The sequence below is a fragment of the Culex pipiens genome, chromosome 2 (assembly GCF_016801865.2).
Source record: "Culex pipiens pallens isolate TS chromosome 2, TS_CPP_V2, whole genome shotgun sequence".
In the NCBI taxonomy this organism is placed as follows: domain Eukaryota; kingdom Metazoa; phylum Arthropoda; class Insecta; order Diptera; family Culicidae; genus Culex; species Culex pipiens.
Window position 1 is genome coordinate 119301095 of NC_068938.1, and position 22490 is coordinate 119323584.

General features: G+C 39.6%; 1 protein-coding gene across 1 annotated transcript in view; it reads right to left on the reverse strand.

Annotated features, from left to right (window-relative positions):
• LOC120423149 (uncharacterized) overlaps positions 1-22490 on the reverse strand; it is a 70125-nt gene that overhangs the window by 45420 nt on the left and 2215 nt on the right. Inside the window, exon 2 of the mRNA XM_039586830.2 lies at positions 9473-9518. Coding sequence (XP_039442764.1) covers positions 9473-9518 — 46 coding nt within the window. The remainder of the gene's footprint in view (positions 1-9472; positions 9519-22490) is intronic.

A 22490-nucleotide genomic window follows, 5' to 3' on the forward strand; every position in this document is an offset into this window, starting at 1 on the left:
AAATGCTACTTGGGAGAATCATGTTGACTGAGGGTAGCGAATGACCAAGAAGATTAAAGCTGCCAGGAATAAATGAATTAACAACAACAACATGGTGACTGAAATATTGCATAACATTGTTGAGTCTTTTATTTAAACGAAGATTTGTCAATATTTAAGCATATTTTCGCACTAAAACAAAACGTTTTGAATCTTTAAAAATAGATTCGGACAGAAAAATTAACTCTACCGTGATTTTTAATTACATCACCTGTTTCGTTGTGATCTTCCAGAAATCCACCAGCTTCGTAAATCATCGATCAACAACAATACACTTGGGAAGGTTCACCATTGGTCCCAGCAGCAGCGGTTCCCGAGAACCATCAGCGATGAATAAACTAATTTCTGCTACAACCCCTGACTAAAAGACCTGGTCCAGTACCTAAATCATCTGCAAGCCCACCAGGAACCAAGGAAGTCTCGCCGTTCGTGTTCGGTTCATGCGAAATGAGAAGGAACGAGATGTGTGAAATATAACAGTTACATACTTTATTTTTGTTTGTCCTCAGTCGTGTGTACACTTTGGCCGTCCCTGGTCGGGTTGTGGGCAAGATATTTTTGAAAGAGGAGGAACGCAACGTCGAGTCAAGCGACGAAGTTGAACGAGCCCATATTGTACACAAAAACTCAAATTTCGTTTCATAAGTTATAACTTGTTTCTGCTGCTGCCTTTTTGTGACGAAATTCTTGATTCTGTTTATTTTTAATAATTTTAAAGTTTTTATATAAAACAGACTATTAGATATTTCCGTGTCAGCATGCATGTCCAACATTGATTTGATTTGAGTAGTGATTTTCCTGTCGAGTATTACTACTTGACAAAACCTTGCGTGGCCAACTAACATCCTCGCAGCTTTATGTTTGCTAGTAGATTATTTAACAGAAATAAAAAAAACGGAATAATCGGAACCTTATTTGTTTTCGAACATTTTTGTGGACGTTAAAGTTGATAGTAATTCATGAAGTCATTTTTGGAAATCACCTAGAAAATGTTTTGAATAATTTCAAAGCTACACGTACGTCAATCAACCCGCATGACGCAAAACAAATGATCAAGCGTGCTTCAATCGATTTTTTTGCTAATTTTCAATGCACAACACATTTGTTCCCGCGGGATACGAAACTAGACCTCACGGTGGGTCAACTTCACATTTAATTTTGGCAATAAATAACGTGAACGTCGTTTCTTTTCCTTTTGAATAAAGTTGTCATCGATATGGACCCACTATGTTCACACAGCTTGAGCGCGCCGCGCGTGAAACTTATCGAACGGTAGCGTGAATTTAATTTTGCATAATTCATTTCGCATTCTCAAACATTTATCATTCATGTTTGAATGCCCATCTCAACGGGGTATAATTGAAAAACTGCGGTAAACACTTTCGGGCTCTAGTTCGTTTCTTCCCAGCAGAAGAATACAGCACGAAGGTTGGAACTGGGATCTTCCCATGACCGGTACACGCGCGCTCGCGCACGCCGTTGGCCGTTGTTCCTTGATTAATATTATTTATTATCGCGCGCGGTATTTGTCAATGATGGTGGAGGAATTTCTCATATAAAATGATAAAACTGTTTAGGTGCTATACTGCTTGATTCACGAACCTGGGAGATGGTGTTGTCTTTGCACACCCAAACGAAAGACTTGTGACACACAATAATCTGATGATTTTTCCAGCAGGACAGTTCATCAGCACAGCGTTACAAAGCGTCGGAAACGGAAAGCGAAAACGAAGAAGTTAAAATAACAAGCAATTTGTCTAAATTCTTGGTCGAACCAACATAGTATCAATGTTTTTGAACATTTTCTCGTTTGGGTGTATCTTTTTGTATGTTTCTATTTAGGGTCGTAAAATCCGGAGACTTTGATATGAACTGATCCTGCTTTACACCTATGTATGTGAGTTGAATGTATCGTAACTCAATTAAAATCAAGAATGTTAAACTTGTACTAACTGTTGAGCGTGATCATTGAACTTGATCGCGAAGAATTCCTTCCATATCGTACTCTGGCTAGTGGGCACCCAGGGACGACGATGCCAGATCAGCAGCACAACACTGCCGTCCAGTCATCTAACAAATCAGTCTCCCTCTGAAAGCTCGAAACAAAGTGTGGCGAAAAATGCACGACCATGCACTTTCACAATGACGACTGGCCCGAGTTGCTGCACTCAACTCGGACCTTATTTTTTGTTCAACGTGGCGCGGTGCAACGGAATGATGAAACATTACTCCGAATGTTTGCATTAAATATGCTTGCGCTTATAAGTGTTCAAATAACTGTTAAACAGGAAGTTCGAGCTTATCCATTTGATGTCATGTGCACTCTACTACGGTCAGCAGTGTGGTGTGTGGATAGCTTTCGTAGCTTGGAAAATGGGTTTGTTTAAACGCACACACTCACACAAACACACAACCGATGGATGATCAATCTGAAAAGTTCGAAGTTTGTTATTATATTGCGCGTCTCAACTCGGTTTGAAGAGACTTGTTATCTCGGAATGGACGATACCCACTATATAGTAGGTACTGTTATCTGACGTGAACCACAAACAGTCAAGTGGCTCGAGCAGCACACGCAGCAGCTCAAGAAATCAGGTTCCATCATCGCGCAAATGCGAGAGATTTCCGAGGCGCTATCTGCGCTCCAACTTCACCCAAAGTTAATTAATCGGAAGCACTTCAAAGTTGTTCCTCCTGGTGTCATCACTCGCCAGCCAAGCAAATATATTGGCTGAAAAGAGTACATACTTGATGTTTCTACATTATCAGCGCGCGCCCGCCCGAGATAAGGGGGACGAAACACGACTTCCTGCAATAGTGATCGTGTAATGGATACCTGCGAAGCGGGCTGGTCAAAAAATCACGTGAACTGGTCAATTACTTGGCTGATGATGGGCCTGCTGATATTTTGGGGAATTTCCCATCGTTGTACCACTGTGGTATTGATCAAATTTAAACTTGAATGTCCTATCGTCATATCGCTCAGTTTTCTCTCTATGTTTTTTTTTTACCTCTATAATAATTCGCGATGGCTGTTACGACGGTTACGACAGAGCATCTTCTTCTAACAATCGTTTTTGTCAGACACTCTGTGAAAGTTGTCAGAGGATTAGGCGGTTTCTGTGTGGTCTGACTGGTCGAGTTTGACTTATCCAAACGAGCATTTTCCTTTACGCCCAGCAAAACTTGGCAGTGTTGGCAAACTCAAAACATACGTTGCCAGATTGATTTACCAAAGTCTGGGTCTCTAGGTGTGCCAGGTGGCATTCTGATCTAAGTTGCGGACAAGCTACAAGTGTACAATAGGTGCAGTGTCCGAAGGCTTTGGAGAAAAATCACTTCGGAATATGGAATCACGAAAAAACATTTTTTTTTGTTGCTTCTTTTTTTAAATTTCATTTCGGTACGAAGATTGAACTCTCGGCACGCCACTGCACTAGTAGAAACCCATCCCCTACCGGTCAGTATTCCCAGTGAGCAGATGCTCTTTTAATGGATCTGATTTTGCCGAGCCAGATAGGAATGGAACCCATCACCTTCCGCTTACAAAGCGTAACCCATAACTTCACGACCACGGGGTAGCCCCAAAGAGTATTTCCCTTCTCTCCGGTATCTCGGCATTTTACCTAAATTGTTGATTGTTGTTCTAAATTATGACCGAAATAGAATTGAGTGCGGCCAAAATGGCAATGATGAAGCATTAAAAAAATGCATTTTGTAATTTATTAGGCAATCAACTATTCAAATTTGACTAAAATTTTATATTAAAAGTAAGAAAATAAAAACAAGAAAATATGTTTTTCCATGATTCAATTACCTCAAGTCTCATACAAACCTTCGGATAATAAAACTTAGGATAATCGAAACATCGGATAATCGAGTCTGGGCTGTATTTCAATTTGATGTTCATTAAGATTGAAAGTAAAGTTTTAAGAAATTGACAAATCTGTCAACAGTTGAGTTATCCCAATTTCTAATTATGTCCAAATCAATTATGTTACAAATTGACAAATTGATTGAAAGGTGATTTAATGATTATTTCAATGAGAATAAAACTTTAAAAAAATGGATACCAAACATAGTTCAGTTAGCACTTGCAAAAAAAATATGGTACCTTGCCTTAAGGATCCACGCGCTCCTGTACTTGCTACAAGTTGAGCTGTCCATTGAAAGTCCGTTTAATACCCACCACACGACGAACAACAACTGGCAGTGTGCACTCACACCGTGTGTAGTAGTAAATCACCATTCGAATTCCGCGCCAAGGTGGCTCTTGGGATCAACAATTGGAATTTAATCAACAACGATATGATGTCAACTCTATGAAATGTATTGGCATGGGTTCGCCCCCGACGACCAGACTCTCAGCTCGAATGAAAACACAGTTCGAACAGCTGATGGTACCGGTACAGATAAAGGCTTATCCAGAACGGCCCGAATAGATTGTCATTACCGGATTCCTGAGCTTTATCAGGCAATAAAAATACCTTTAGATTTAATCTGCCGAATTCTTTGCTGGCGTGTTGTTCCATTACGGCAAATCCAAGTGGTTCGATTGTGTATCGCTTCCTGGAATGTGGGTAAGGCAGTTTAAATCAGTCAAGGTAGTAATTTACCGGAACACCTAATGGCGGGATGAGAAAAAATTTCTAGCTCAAATGCTAGGGAATTTTGCTGCCGGAACAAGGCTCCTTGTAATAAAAGCCCAAGAATGGGAATCCCGCGTGCTTTACCGATCAGCATGGCGCGGCTTCGCGGTGTGAAAATCGCAAGTGATAATTTGATAGCGAGAGTAACAGAAGGCGCGAAAATTATCATCATTTCTGGCCCAACATCAAGTACCCGCGTCATGTACTGAGCTGACGACTGCTACTTCTTTCAGCAGCAGCATACACACGGCCAATATACGGAATACGGGAAGCATTCGGCACCATCAGTTACAACAACGCGCACAAGTACCACTTATGCGCTCAGTTATCGTGATAATGCTTCCTCATAAATTCACGTAAATGATCATTTTTGGTGTATATCCTGGAGCGAAAATTGCAGCTGAGCAAGGCAGATAAACACGTTCTGATTTCGATAGCAAGTTTTTTTTTCTGAAAAGCACAACTTGAGATCATATCAGATAGCTGCCGGAAGCTCAATGGTGCAGTGTGCACAGTTAATTTCAAAATCATTTACTTTGATATTTTAATCAACTTAATTTATGGGTATATTTTGTTATTACACATTAACAATACATTTATTTATTGAACATGGTTTTATTATTGAAAAATAAGCTGAGTAACTCTGGTAGCCCTATTCGGCGGCAATGTGCCCATTTCGTCGCCATCGTGCTAACTTGTCGTACGTGCATTTTGGGCCAAATTGAGTTAAGAACGCCATTTTGTGCAGTTCACAATGCCTCACCTTTTGACCTTCACAGATCCCCAAAATTCGATTTCAATCCTGAGATATTCAACAAAAACCGAAAAAACTCCGTGCATTTTTGTCACTTTACATATGAAAGTAGTTTCAATCTTGTCGTGCTATCTTGTCACTCCATGAAAATTGATGTAAGTGCGACAAAAGGCCAAAGGGATTTCAGGCCAGGAAAGTCAGGATGCGTTTGTCGCACGTACAAGCTAGACCGTAAACATTTGTAATTATAACTCGGGACTCCAGCAACCAACTTCAACCAAACTTCGGGACAATGCACAGAATGGTCAGCCAAACAAAACGTGTTTGTTATTGTTTACATTGCGTGCTCTCGTTTTTGTATATTCAAGGTCAAACATTAAAACGCGTTTTTCTCGGAACGTCAAAATGGCGGGTGCGACAAGATAGCACGACGACGTCGATTTCACACATGCCAAGAAGCATTTTCCCCCAAAGTCCAAAGATGGAGTTCGCTGCTCACCACGTGTAAGACAGATCGTTGATTCGCCGCTTCAACTGCATCAGATAAGTATAAAACACGCGTCGCTTAGCCGCAAGCGATTGCAGAAGGCGCGATTCATCCAATTTATACGGCAACGGCTGACTTGGGCATTCCCACGTTTTTTCTTCATTTCGTAGGGAGCCATGGTAAATCGGGAGCATATCATCCACACCTTCTCGACCACGTTGCAAGGATACAAGGATCATGTGCGCCAAAACAGCTGCTGGCTTTTGGAGTATAGTTTCCTCTTCATTTGATCAAATTATAAAATAAAGACCGCATCAAATTTCATCTTCTGATGTGTGTGCGGTGCGTTAAACGGATGACCCACGAGCGCGAATTGTGCCTTTCTTTGGGCCAGATGCCGCACATTTTGATAAGTGAAGGTTACCTTATGCAAATTAAAGCCCTGTTTAGCCAAATGAGCGAAGCTGCGCGGTAATTTGTGAGGCTCTCGGGGTAGGTTTTGGGTTTCAATCTCATTCCCATCTTGTTAAGAGGCGTGATGTGGTGTTTTAGCGCTCTGTTTTTGTTTTTTTCTCTCTCTCACTCTGGCATATATAAAGATGTTGATGACGATGATAATGAAGCGACGTCGCCCCTGAGCTTGATAATGATGATAACTGGCATCAGATTGGACGGCGGGTCGGGTCGGAACAGGACATTTAAAAGAGATGAAATTTGCCGCTATCTGCCGTCACCGACCGGCAGGAGTGAAGGTTATCGCCTCTGGTCTCTGCGCGGCTGAAAGATATCGTTTACCCCGACATTTTAGCAGAGAGAAAGAGAGACAGAGCGATTGGCCCCAAATTACATGCATTTAAATGGAAATCTACTCTATTTAGGAGGATAATTTATTTATTGCAACTTCACAGAAGATGATGGAGTTGTTTTGGAGAATTGAAAGCAGGAATTAACTCGTGAATAATAGCCTAAATTGATCATGCATAATTATTCTTTGGGGTTTAAAAGCTGTTTTGAGATAACTTTTTTTTATTGCTCCAAAAATCCGAGCGCTTGTTTGCTTTACTTTGTTGCTGGAGATATCTTAATGGCCACCCAGGTGAATAATTCTGGTAACATCTTGGCTGCTTATGATTCATCCAAGATGAAACCAGTTCTGGTTTATGTTCTCTACCTATTTTATCGCTAGATATTTTGAGAGAATTGGTGATTTTAAACATAATAGTACTGACATCTTTTTACTTTTCATAATTATTTTAAAAAACATTCGTTTTTGTACTTTCTTAGCGCATGTGAACTTATTTATATGCGCTAGTTACAAAATAGCACGAGGACGATCACCACTGACGCGGCCATGAACTTGCATTGTCGTACTGCACGGGTCGATTCAATTACCCGATAAAAAAATTACATCCTTACCTTAATGAAGCAATTTATTGGGAGAGAAATTGAGTGCAACACTAAGTACCAAACGTAATCGAGTGCAGTTCACATGGCAGATAGATACGAGCTCTGGAAGGTTCCCACTGAACCAAACCGAGAGTATGAAAACTCCCAGCGCAGTAGTGAAATGAATCCAATTAATTGCAGATTTGCTCCATCAACTTAATAAGTCGACACAATATGTATTAAACCGGAATAGAATCATTTTGCGCAAGAAGAATTCGTTGGGCAGCGTGTTACGTGTTGAGACGCCATGAAACGAGAGAAGCAACAGGAATTTGCGCCGAGTTGGAGGGGAAAGATAAAAAAGGGATTAATAATAAACAACAAATGTATGATATCAGCTCAAGCCGGCCATCGGTCGACGGTCGACGTGCTGCTGTTGTTGCTGTTGCTGGTCGTAACGCAAAATACGACACAGTTTTGGCTCAGCCAGACACTTGTTCGATGCGCCACAGTCTGTTGGCGCTCCGTTCTAACGCCCCAAACCTCTAGCAGTCAGTGTTGCACCCCCACCCAGCTCATATTCTTTAGATTAATAAATTGTAGCTTATACGTGGCGCAGCAATAGATATGCCAAGCTCAGTAATAACGAGGATCATTGGCTGTAATTAGTATCTGGCGCCTGTCATACTGAGTGCCTTTGGTAAACGGCGTTTGACTGCGAACCATGTAATCAGGGCCTAACAGCCACGGCAGCAGTCCAGTCGCAATTGACTTGTGCCGGGAGCCGTGATGAAATGCTTGTTGGCGGCAAATAAAGCCGATTCAAGACGAATTTCAGAGTCACATTCTTGCTGACTGGCTCACTATTTAAAATTTCCATCTCAAGCGAAATAGTACTGTAGGACTAATAAGATGCAATCATCCCTAAAAGACTTATGATATTTCAGAATCTTGCTGTGTACAACCATATTCCTATGAACCTTCATCAACCCAGAAGAACTTGGACTTGATTTTGAATTTGCATTTACAGTATACTACTGATCCCAAAGCTTTACTGAGAATCACATATTTGTCTCATATCTTAAGCTTCTAAAAAATAAGCTGTTAGTCAGTGTATCCTCAAATTGTTTTGTTTCTCAAACTTGTAACAATAGGACAAGCATGCCTCCATCGTTCAGTATAGAGTATCTCTCACTATACAGCTCATGACCTAATCAGCTCGATAGTCGGCTCGGCTAACAGACAATGTGATTTTGCTGTGATTCACGACTGTTTTGAATCTGAGTACCAGTCAGCCTACCAGACGGTAGCCTTTTTCCTGCTACTCTTGGTCTTTGCCTAGAAATTGAACGAAAGCGTTCCATTACTAGTTTACGGGCCTGATTTGAATACAAATTTTTCGGCGGAATGAAGCTCTCTGCCATTGTCTTTGCTGTGTGACCTCGCACACAATGCTACGCGTACGCGCTTTCGTGATGACTTGAGAGTTGCGACGATTTTTTTGATATTGAGTAAATTCAAAGCAAATATTTTTTTTAAATTTTAATGATTTAGGTAGATCCAAAAAATCTTGTAAAACATTATGTGAAAAAGCATGAGGTTCCATCGTTCGATTACATCTTCAAAAATGCTTTCCAACCGATACCTAGAGATAAAATGCTCATTTTTTTTTATAAAGCGTGATTCTACTAATTGTATGAAAATAGGACCAAATTATTAACTTGCCCAAAATACGAGTAAAATTCCCTGTTTTTGCACCAAAAAACTACAATGTTTAATTTTCAATCCATGCTCCTGTATTGCACGTACTTCAAAATTCGGCTATTATGCCAAATGTTTTTTTTGCGAAAAGGAAAAAACCCTTATTGTTTTTGTGACCAAATTTTTTTGAAGGCGAAATTTACCATTATTCGTTTGATTTTTCGCCACAACTAAACATTTATTTAGTGAAGTTCAATGTTCAGAATTTGCATTGGACCATCCTTTGAAAATCTCGATTTTGTGCATAACGTATAATAGCCGTTTTTCAAAAATGGACAGTGTTCTTAGTCTTGCGTAGCCTCTAAACCACGAAAAGAGTATTTTACAGTCGTTACTTCCATAGTCGAAAGAAATAGTTCACCGCAAATGGACCAGAAGCTTGCAAACATAACTCACCATCAGGAGGCACAAAATCTCGGCATAGACGGTAAGCTGTGGTAACCTGTTAATGAAAAGGAGAAAAAGCAAGTCGGTTAGTTCATCTTGAAGGGTAGCAGAAAAGAATAAAAAAAAAACGATTTCGATATTAACCCGCCGTCTGCATGTGGTTTGTGAGTAAGTCTCACATTTACTGTTTTGCAATAATGTAGTGGTTAGATACCTGTGGTTGAGCAGTTTTTTTAAAGAAGAAGTTTGTAATAGTGAAAAAATAGTTGATAACAAACAATAACAAACAACTTGTTTTCTTCAAAAACAAGTTGCAAAGTTGCATTACCATAACTGTTGGTTAGCTCAGAACAGTTCAGATTGAACTTGACCAAGAACTAGTGACTTGATTGCAAAAAAAATCACTCTGTTTAGTAAACTTTCAATCTTAATCTAGAACTAATGTCAATATCAACCTTACTCCTGTTGTTCCACCCTGCTTGATGATGTTTACAGGGAAAAAGTGTACAATAAATTCAGTACAACAAATTTGAACGCGCTGACAACGTGCAATTGCACATGTGATTTTCAACGTGTTTTGTGATAGTGGTGGCAATGGGGCTGATGCTCCCCATCGCGTGATACGCGATACGGTGATATGTAAGCTAGACAGAGCAAAAGAGCAGGAAATCTGATAGCGTTAATCAGCAGTGACCTCTGAACCTGCCCCTATGAGCCGGTTAAGCTCAAAATCTGTTGGGATAGCACTCCAACCCCTCTCTGATGTGTTATGTTCTCACTAATGTCTGATTAAGGTTAAAATAAAAAGTGCAAATATTTTACCCACTATTTAACTACTTTTCAATGTGTCGATCAAAACTGGTTCCTAGCCAGCCTCTTGCCAACCCAAACCGCATACATATTGCATCAGAGTGTAGTGCCACCAAAGTGTGTGTGTGTGTGTGTGTGTGTGTGTGTGTGTGTTTGTAAGGAGAGTACAGGCAATGCTCGTGTTTCAACGAGAGTTGTGCGGTGATGTCGTACATGGCAGTCTCAGCAGTGTTGGGAAGTCGGGTTCATAAAATACTTTACGAGCCACACACGGCAGCGTCCGAGGCTGAGCAATAAGGGTCACATAATTAGTGCAAAGTAAACATAACATTGACCAGCAGGCAGCGTAAGGGCACACACGGCTACAGAGCACGCTTGGCGAATACTTTCTAGCCATGTTTGAATGGAACGGAATCTGATGCCGTACAGCATATCTGGTTGTCAAAAAGATCGCTATCTGTTTGAAATGTACAAGTGCGAGATACATTACCACCTGTTTGTAGCAATGATTAGTTGTGTTACATTTTATTAAAAAGGCCACATCAGGAGCTGAAGAGATTCGCTTTCTGTGGATTTGTTTGCACTGCTAAGCAATTAAAAGAGAATAGAATAACTTTAAATAAATTAAATATAATTGTGTTTCTTTTAATCCAATTTTCTAAAGTAAAATGAAAATTTTCGTTATGCCATTTTAACCTTCAAACGATGTTGGTGTTGCAAAAAAGTATACAAAAAGATAACAGGGAAGGAAATCATTAGTTATGGTTGAATCCGATTTCAGAGCTACATTTTACTCATTTTCTCACTTGAAAACTAAGAGAAATATATCTCCATAGTCAAATAACATAGATGACTTAACTTCAATCTCGCAAAAATGGATAATGCTATTGGGGCAACACAACTCAACATTTTTGAAGTTGATGTAAATAAACGCGTTAGTTTCGTCAAAGACAAGGTGTAGTTCCTGCTAAAAAATTAAATTGTGAATTTTGGATATAAATGGTATGGAACCACATTTATCTAAGGGGTGCGCATAAAAAACGGAATCGACGTAACACCTTATAATGTGGCCCTCTTAAACCTTGCGGTTTCGTCAACGAATCCAAGGGCGTGTGTCGTTGTTTTTGCGACAAGACTCCGCTTCCCGGGTTCCTAAGTGTGAAGGTATGGCACGGGGAGAGGGCACACTTAGAATTTTTGCGTCTGCCTCGGGATTTAAACCGGCGACCAGTGTGAGTCCAGTGCGCGGTCCGATTGACCCACACAGGCAGACTAGGAGGGGTGCGCATGGTTGTTTATAAATGGAAGCGCAAGGTGACTTGTGATGAATCCAAAGCATGTATACCCAAAATTTATAATTTTATTTCGTTGCATTGATTTCACTGAAATTTAATTCTGTCGATTGGAGCGTGTCCAAATCTATACCTTATAAAAACTGAACAAATTACTACAGACAAATTTACAAAATATTTACAAAATTTAGAGTTGTGTAATCCATCAATAAAATAGATTTCTATTCTGTATAAATAATTGAAAAAAGGTTAAAAATTTGCTTACATTCTTCAAAATCTATAATTTCAACCTGTTGGCAAAATATACAGATAGTCCACAAGATTGAGCTCATCACGAGACTGTGCAAGGTGCAACCGAAGACAAGCGCCTACTATGACCGAAAGACGAAAGCGTAACCAAAACTAAAGAGGTGCATCCGGACATATCGTATCACCAATAGTAGGTACACCACGCCACAGTAGGCTTGTGATGAGTTGACCAAGCAGCCAAGGTAAGAAAGAAAGATAGATATAAAAATGCAGATATAGATCTTTTTTCTCGGTAGTGATCCAACACCAAAACGAAACCGTCATGTAGCCGTGTTGTTGCAGGAGGCCTCTACGATGTACCCCCCATGTCAGTGTTATTTATCCTCGGTCACTATTATCTATTTACTTTCCAACGGCATGTCCCCGATCAAATTCAACCGGACAATCAAGTTGCATTTTAGATGCGGGGTATGCTTTCATAAGAAATCGATATATTTCGTTTTGTTACATGATATACCTTTCCCAGCCGTCCCATGCAGCCCGAGGATGATACTAAACTGGTGGTAAAGTGGCCACGGTCAACGAGCTATATGGTCGTGTGTGCAGGTGCTTTCTTCCTGCCCAGCCACAAGTTCGACATAGTAGGCCTGAAATCTCGATTTTCAAAGAATAACTAGCATTGATTTTTAAATTTAACTGCAATTGACTTCTAGCTGTTTATATCGAGAATGAGAAAAAATGTTTTACAGAATGATTGAAAATGAAATATTTTTTTTAAAGCCCAGCTATGGAAGAAAATCAGGGTAAAATGTTTAAAAACAAAAGGAACGTATTTTTGGACTAAATGGAATCAGAGAGAACGTCCAGAAAGGGGCTTTTCGGAGCTAGGAGCTATTGAGATAGTGAAGATTGACAATTATACTTTTGAGAATATTTGGAGTATTTTTTGTGAAAATATAAAAAAAAATGTGAAAGGGTTCATTTTTTCGAACTAACAAATACACCTGAGATCTTGCAATAAGGAGAATGTATTCAATGGTAATCCAAATCTAGGTGATATCAATTGGTAATCAATTCGCACCGGTCAGTCGGACATTTTCTAATGTGCTAACCAACACCTTCGAACTCTCCAGATAACTCGCTGCTTGGGAACCGATGAATGAAAAATTTATTATTCCCTTGGGGTGGGCGCTATCAGAATCATCTGATAAAGCAACGTGTCATAAATTTTGATTGCAACAAAAAGTATGAACCAAAACACGCAGTTAATTGTGATTTAAAATGTTAGGAATGGTGTTTGGGATCAATAATTTCACTAATTTTATTGGTATTGTAGAATAAATAATTGGGTAATTCAATGCTCCACGAGTTCGACCACACTCTAGAGTGGGTGTTTACGAGGTTGTCTTATCATCATCAAGCTTTGTTGTATTTCCCAAAAACGAAAATACATGTGAAATAAAGTCACATGCAGTCCCAGCAGGGTGCCACCTGCGCGGTACGTTTTTATTAATTTCGTTAACAAACCTATAGAGCACAAGAGCCAGAGCGCTGAACAACAAGCTCCAGATTTTCGAACAAACTGGTTGTCGCCGCCACGAGTCGCTCTTTACTACAAAAAAAGGACCTCAACGTGCCACACGGCAGTGCCCATGAGCTTTTTTTTGAGGGTATGAAACTTAATCCGACACAATACGAAAATAAACACGAGCATTCATTCATCGGCAGCCGCAGTGGCCGGCGCAGTACAACGGCACCCATCAGGGACTCTTCGATATGTCATGGGTTTATAGCAGTCACTCATTGAAGCGTTAAAACAGCCCGCCACCTTCACCTGAGTGTGCACAGTTAAAAAGGGGACTCCAAATCAAAAATTGTGTTAGTACTCCGTAAGAAATTTGTGAAACTTTGGCTTATCCGACCAACTTACACTCAAAACAGCTCAACTTTATACCTTCCCCTTTTAACTGGGAGTTTTAAAGTGACAGCAGTATGTTTACATCCACGCTGACAAAGTGAGGTACATTTCCGTTATTTCAGTGTAAAGTTGGATAATTTTTTTCACTGTGCAACACTGTTGCTGCTGCTGCTGAAGAAGGCAACGCAAGGAGAGAAAGAGATGCGCCTCAAAACCAAAAAACCAATGAAATGCAACCACCAAAGTTTGTAATAAATAATTTATGAATGAACACAGCGGTGCTTTTTTATGAAAGGCAGCAGAGATTATGATATTTGATACTTTTCGATTTGTTCACGTCTTTTACGTGCGAGCATTGTCTCCCGCCCTTTCGGAAACTGCTGGCCATGCGCGGCCAACGACAACGCCGCGTGAAAATTCAAGGTGTAAAAATGATTGACGTAAAGCTCGGGGATCCGGTTTTAGGCGTTTGTTTTTGGAATTTGGAAATTGGACTGCGCTGCAGCTACACACAGCTCTGATTGGCGGGCTTATTAAGAATCTCGTTGAGTTGAGGTTGGACCGCGCTGCTGCTGATTGATAACTGTATGCTTTGTAAAGCGCGTGGGAGCAACTTGGTAGGGGAACTATACCCTTTCTCAGCCTATTTCTATTATCGGCCTATCAGCACTTTGATCATGAATTACAGTTTTCATAAAGTGTTTTTGACTGTTCCAAAGTAATAAATAGCTCAAATAAGAGTGAGCAAGCAACTCTCCATTGATGATACATCTGAAAATGTTGATTTAATAGCGGAAAAGCGCAAAAGTGATGAGAATTGGTCGAACGGCTTAGAGTGATTAAAATGGGTATATTTCCCCTAACATATAAATCATACACACGATACGTATCTGGAGCCGGTGCATTCCATGTGGTTCTTGTAAGACTACATGGCACGTTGACAAGTGTCGGTATGCGGTTTGGAGGGTTTTAATTATCTCTGTTAGATAATAAACTGATGTGGCTTTTATAACTCTTTTGAGCACTAATTGTAAAACATATTCTGAAAAGCTTAAAGTCACAACTTATCATTATTATACATGTAAAAAGTACATGCAAATGGTTATATGCAGTATAAGTTACATTTAAGACAATAAATTCACTTGACAAATGAACTTATGTTTGGCTGAACAAACTTTGTCCGAATTTGTTTAATTCTGTTCATATTCGGGTCTCATAATCGGGTTTGAAAAATTAGTAGTACTTTCCCCTCGATTATAGGTTGAAAATTATTTATATTTTCAAAAGGTTAGCATTTTTACTAGGACTCGGAAATAAGTTTGTTAAATTATCTAAGATCATTTCTTAATACAGCTCAGACTCGACTGTTCGAATTCCTCGCAAAAAATCTACAAGATGACCACGTAACCATTTTATTTCGTTGTCTTATTTGAGGTCGTCAATCTCAAATGTGACCCCAATTATTCTCCCAAGTGATCTGGGAATGTGTTACCCAAGACAGTGGCCAATATGCCGGTGGTGTAATATTGAGAGCATTCATTCGGTATTGTAGCTGGCAACCAACCACTCGATTTTGTCCACCAGGGATAAGTGTAATCAGCTTAATTTTAACTGTTTTGATTCTTCAGAAATTACGAGAAAAAAAATCTTATTTTGGCCTGTATAAGGCTTTCTAGTCAGAAATTTACCAACACATTCAAAGTATGTTTATATTACAGCTGGACGTTTGTTTGCATCAGGTTTCCTGTCTCTTTCTAGCAAAAGTTTTTTGTCAGGCGACTTCTAGCTGGTTTTTTTTACTGACCGCCCGATATGTCAGCCAACATACTTCGCAGGGCTGTGACAGCTCGAGCTCGATCATTGTTTGCATCAGGACACTGTGACGAGAAGTTCGTCATTTTTGGGTTAAATTATATTTTTTTCACTAGGCCTAGAAAGCCTTATTCACCCCACAATGACTTCGTGACTAATTTAGACTAGTAAACTATAAAGTTCGAATTTAAATACGCACGAACACACTTCTCACTGCAATCTTGGAACAGCTTAGATACATCCATCGCTAACCTTTTTTAGGCCAGCAGACAGAACTGTCGCACCACTAACATTCCCTCACGTGTGTGAGAACAACGGTGAGATCAAACGCGAAGCTGCAGCTTCAGAGCGACATTTCACATTTCCTCCTCGTCATGAGCATCGCGTTCTGCGCTCAATGCAAAGTCGTAAAACGAATTGGAGGAACAACAAACACAATGGTTTCGTAAAAACGTAAACTTAACAATGACCACAATGTGCTGAAGAAAAATAAACCGTACTATTTTGCTTGCAAGATTAGGATGGTTGAAGGATTTTATTTTATGGGATTTTAAAGGGTTTAAAGAGTACTTAGTATGTGTTTGAAAGTAATTTAACTTTAATCCATTCGTTTGGTATCATCATAGGAGACACACATACACTAGATAAAGCATGAAATGTTTTGCTTTGCGGCAACCATCAATAAAACTTGAAGCTGGTCAAACTGCCAATATAAATAAACGGTAGCTCTCCAAAGTTGTCCGCCTTGCCTCGAAACTTCCCTTCAACAACGAGCTCTAAGCGCACGCTGCCTGGGCGCTTAATAAAAAGGTTAAGCTGGAGCCAAGTGCTCACATGCATGTCTCCAGCAACCGGATTTTGTTTCAACTTATCAACCGATTTGTCATACTCATTATGTCCCCTGATAAGAGTGAGAAAGAGAGAGAGACCACTCAAAAGACGCCGTACTCGACGAGCTTTGGGGCACGGCTTATTCAATGCCGTGCAAAATATTTCATTAGTTCTGGTCGTAGCGAATTCCCGCGCCCTGGCCAACTGGCACTGGTCCTTGCCAGGCCGGATGACGTTTGTTGCGAGGGAACTGGTGCAAGTGCATGGGACTTTTTTTCTCCCTTCATTTTCATTTTAATTTTATTGCACAAACCTGACCTAACACAACGAGTCTACGGGAAATTTTCTTCCGTCCGTCACGTAATTGCAAACTCACAATTTTCGAGTCCACGGGGCCTAAGGTTCTCCTAACCCCAAAAGCAGTGTTGGCGTTTTGTCAAGGCCCATAACAATCATTTGAGTCAAATTAAGAGGACAGAAATTTATTCCCAGCAATTATCACAAAGTGCAGAAAAAAATGCAATCAGGTTCTTATCTTCCAATGGCTGTAGTAAACATGGAAAATGTCTAAATCAGATAAACGTTTTTACACATGCCGATTGGCACCATAACAATGATAATCGGAATGCTTGTATTGATTTGGAATGTGAACTGGAAAATAATCATATCGTCATACTGATTTTTTACAGGAACAAAAAAACGAAGTTGACTTTATAGCTGTCGGCCACCATTGCTAGTACCAACCACTAGTGTCTTCCTTTTTTATCTACAAGGACTTCGCCGCCCTGGGCTCCTAAGTGTATGAAAGTATGGCACGGAGCGACGGCGCCGAATACCCATATTTACACAAAGAATTTTAGAGCGCCCGCCGCGGGATTCAAACCGGCGACCTCTGGATTGGAGTCCAGTGCGCGGTCCGATTGATCCACAGGGGCGGGAAAACCATGCTCAAAACATTTAGCTAAAGTAATCGTTGAATATCAAGATGATATACACTGCTCATAATTGAAAATTCGGCTATTATGCCAAATCAAGTATTCCGAGAAAAACGCGTTTTAGTGTTTGTCACCAAATCTCCGTCAAGGCAATTTCCCATAAGAGTGGCATATTAGCCGTTTGGTTTTTCACATCGGCAGCCAAGTCTAAACACTATTTCAGTAAAATTCAAGTTCCAGTAGATGCGTTGGAACATCCTCTACCACCTGGTGCTAATATCTCGTTTTTGCCAAAAGTGGATATTAGCCGTTTTTTCAATGGTGGGCAGTACAGTCCAGACTCGATTATTAGAATTTTAACATCATATTTCATTCTGGCCGCCATCTTGGATATACAAATTTTAAATTACTTTAGCATAGATTGGGGGTCATACTTGAAGCTCGACAATCAAAAATTAGACAACGAGAAAAATATGTTTTTTTTTAATCCGATTAAAAAATTTAATTAGGCCGTTGCAATTATTTTTAGAAGTTTATGTCCCTCGACTCTGATCAAAGTCGTGATCAAAAAATAAAAAAAAGTTAAAAATTGAAATTATAGGCCACGGTGTTAACATTTGCATGAAATAAGCGTTTTAAAATGCATCATACACTAAAATAAAAAAAAGTACCAAATTCCTAAATTCTAGGAATTTTGGCTCCTTTCCTTATTAAGTAATTGGGTTTTTTGGATTACTTAATAAGAAAAGGAGGCAAAATTCCTAGAATTTAGGAATTTGGTACTTTTTTTTTATTTCAGTGTACATCTGTCCAGTTGTTTTGCAATCATTGATTTCCAAAATTTCTAAGTACTGACGAAAATTTTATTTTTGCGAGAAAAAAAAGTTTTTGCGATGCTGTACATTGTAATTTCATAAACGTTCACAATATTTTTAAACGAGTTCAAACATGTTAAATATGACTATCAATGCAGAAAAAGGCGATTGAGATTGTTCTCAGTTGGTTAGACTTCTATTTCCATTGAAATTTTGATATTTTTTTTGAAAAAATATTTTTTTGCCCCCTGATTTTTCGGACCAATTTTGAAGGGGGGAGGTGACATAAAAAAAACAAAGCAATCCACTTTAACGACCCCCGGGTCTTTTGTGGGCTCTGTTGCAAGTTTCTGTTCATTTCTAGGCGTCCGAAGGTTATGTGTGGTGAGTCACCAAAAACCTCTTTTACGCAAATGGACCGATGTTTTACTTCCCCATCCGATAGAAGGCCAGGAGGATAAGGCGGGAATCCAACCCGCGCCTCATAGCAACTTAGAGATTGGCAGCCGAAGCCGCTAACCACCGCGCCACGAGGCCCTCCAAGGGAGGTGACATAAACTTTGAAAAATATTTGCAACGGCCTTATTGGTCAAATTAAAAAAAAATCAACGAAATAATTTTCACGAATTTTGAGTTTCTGTTGGGTAACACACATCACAACAACACGCTAAAAAAACAAACAACTTTGTTTCACCAAGTCGTGACGCGACAAAACAGGACTAGCAATTTGTTTTGTTCCCTTCTAAATCATTCAAGACTCGTCGGATTAAAATCACAACTCGCCCCATTACTAATGATCCGTCAGTGTGAAGTGTGAACTATCTGACTCACCCTATCCTGAGTGCAGAGGAACTAAATCCAAACAGAACAATTGCGCCACTAGACATGCACCTACCACTCCGCGGGTGAATTCGGGTGCGATGTAATAGACCAAATGAAAAAAAAAATCACGGAGCACGTGGTGCATGTTACCCCCTTATAGGCCGTGAGCAGAAACGGCAACAACAAAAAAGGGACAGACTCTTCTCCTTCCGTTATTCGACCGACCGAATAAAAATCATATCCGTCCCAGACTGACTATGGGCAATAATTGGAAGTTGTGTGCTACCCTCGGTGCTGCTGCTGCTAAAAACATTGTTTATTTATACCCACCGCACAGATCGCTTACCCTCTAGGAAGAGAGCTATACGTAATATAAAAAATAAATGACAAGGAGTGAAAGCAACGCTGGTTCATGCAAACCTATGCGGTGTGAGGGCACATCACATCATAACTACCATCGGAGCAATAAAGTGTCTATTCAGAATGATACCGAGGCAACGCGGTGGGGTTAAAATGTTTCGGAATAGCCGGAATAGCAAAGTGTTAACGAGTTACAAGATAATGAATTACATACCAATCAAATCAATCAACAACAAGAAACGTTAATAAACATTTAAAGCAATTCAACTCATTAAGAAAACTGTTTGATTTCTAAACGGGGATACAGTTGAGTTACACATTTGTTCTAAAGGGTTTTATTTCTAAAAATGATTTTTGGTTCAACTTTAAAGGGCGGTCGAGAAAATAAATGAACCAAATTGAATGGAAATGATAGTATTTATAAACCACTCGCACACGTACCAATTCTAAATTGTGATTTGGTGCGCTGGAAGTGGGGACGCGAAGTCGTGATTATTCAGGTTAATTTTTTGGTGTGCTTTTGTGTCGCTATTTGTGTGGGGCGAGTGATTGTGGTAATCGAATAATAGCATCATTGGTGCGCTGGAAGTGGGGACGCGAAGTCGTGATTATTCAGGTTAATTTTGTGGTGTGCTTTTGTGTCGCTATTTGTGTGGGGTGAGTGATTGTGGTAATCGAATAATAGCATCATTGGTGCGCTGGAAGTGGGGACGCGAAGTCGTGATTATTCAGGTTAATTTTTTGGTGTGCTTTTGTGTCGCTATTTGTGTGGGGCGAGTGATTGTGGTAATCGAATAATAGCATCATTGGTGCGCTGGAAGTGGGGACGCGAAGTCGTGATTATTCAGGTTAATTTTTTGGTGTGCTTTTGTGTCGCTATTTGTATGGGGTGAGTGATTGAGGTAATCGAATAATAGCATGACTTACTGAATAGTTTGTGTTTTGAGCGTAATTTTCGTTGAGTAATTGGTGTTTTTTGTGATCTTAATTAATTGTTTTGTGATTTTTAAAGCCCTTCCTATATCATCGTTGATCGGAAGGCACGGCGTCGGGTAAATTGTGTATATTTTTTCGAATAAGGTTTTATTTTTTATGGTGAAAAAGCCATTTCTATATAATGATCGAAAGACGCACTGACATTTTAGATTAATTAATAGTGGAGCAAAATGAGTGTGTGTGAGTGATTTTGTGTGCTAACCAGAAAGCATTCCCATAGCATCGTTGCTCGGAAGGCTCGCCGACGGGTCTGTTATGAAAGTCCTCCCCATAGCGTCGTAGCTCGGGAGGCATCGAAAAGCCAATACCTTATCCTACTAACCCAAAAAAATATTAATCACGTGATGCTTGAAGGAGATGCTGTGGATTCAACGGTCTCAAGCGGTATCAACAAGTATATAGCGAAAAACTGTGTGCTTGATGAGTCTGCAACTTCAACTATCGGACTAACATTCCTCCCTTTCGTTGAACTGCAGGCTTCTTGGGAGGGCGCCGGTATTGACTAATAAAGTAGGGATCTTCAGAGGTTAAACAGTGAACGGATGGTTGGCTCCCACTGATCATTTTTGATTCATTGTTTAACTTCAGCTGATCCGTCAATAACGGAGTAGCAGCTCATTGGCAGTCAACCATGCTCATGCTCATGCTCATGCTCACCACTCGCACACGTACCAATTCTAAATTGTGTTCATCCGTTCATTGAAACAGTTCATCCCATTGATAAACTTGCCAAACGGCCGATACAGTAAAGGCGTGGAATCGATATGTCGAAAGACTTGAATTCGGTTCTCGACATTGACACTTTTGATAGGTGAACTCGGTTATCTCGGAATTTAACACCTCCACCCGTTTGCAGTATATTTTACTATTATACCGTGATCTTTCTCCTCTCGGATGTTGCTGCCTGCTGTTGATGTATATTATAAATTTTCTAAATGATAAAACATTTACCAACAAGCAGACAGATCGAGGCAGACTCTCCCACCGCCAATACATTTATCCTTTTTGGGACACAACTTTTCATTGAGAGGCTGTGTAGGCTATATTTTACTGTCCAGAAAACTATAACGTGTTAAAAAATAATGAAAATAATGTAAAATAAATAAGATTGAAAGAAAGAATTTGGAACGATTATTACAAATTTTAGGTTGGACAGATTTGCTTATCTGGCTGGATTGCAACCAATCAATGGTTTCAGCTGAATGAGTTCATTAAGCTTTTCAATGGATGCCAACAATTCAAATTTAGCAATTTTATGGTGATAGTTTTGATAACACAACTCGACATATTAAAAGTTTATGCCTGTAAACGCTTCAATTTCGGTAAGGTATGGTAGAAAGGCTTCCTGAGCACGGTCCAATAGACCGAATTGAATTTTTGTGAATTCCCTGCCAATAAATGTAATTTTTAATTTTGGGAATAAATGGTATGGAATCATCTTAAGCATGCGCCCCCATGTTAATCTATAAGGGAAGCAAAAATAAGGGGGTGCGCATGGTTGCTTACAGAAATGTCTTTAAAAATAATTTGAAGTCAAAAACTATTTCTCGTTAAAAAAAAATCAAAATGTGAAAATTGTACTTTTTTGGTTAATTACGTTTAACTTATGTGTTTTGATTTCGCTACACTATTCAATCTTGTTAGTTAAACGTGACTGACCTGGAACATTAGGGTGTAATATCAAAATCGATTTTCCAGCACAGCATTTTTTCAGTTCCTTTTGGGGTCCTAAACAACTCTCCAAAGTTTGGGAATGTTTGGTTTAGTCCTCACTTTGCGCAAAGCGATTAAATTTTCCATAAAAATTTGTATGGGAAAAACATTTTTTTTGAATTTTATTATTTAAAAAATCAAAGTTTCACGCTGTACTAAAACCGGATTCATATTCGGATGCTCTGGAAGGTGCTCTACAACTTTCCCGAAGAAAAAATGGTGCTAACTTGCCCCGAAAAGAAGATACAGCGTCCTCAAAACTCGTCTAAAACGTGATATTTGAGCAAAAAACACGTTTTAGACGAGTTTTGAACACGCTATATCTTTTTATAGGAGCAAGTTAGCACCATACTCTCTTCAGGAAAGTTGTAGAGCATCTTTCAGAGTATTTGAATATGAATCCGGTTTAAGTACAGCGTGATGCGTGAAATTTATAAATATAAAAATCAAAAAAAAATGTTTTCTAAACTGAGG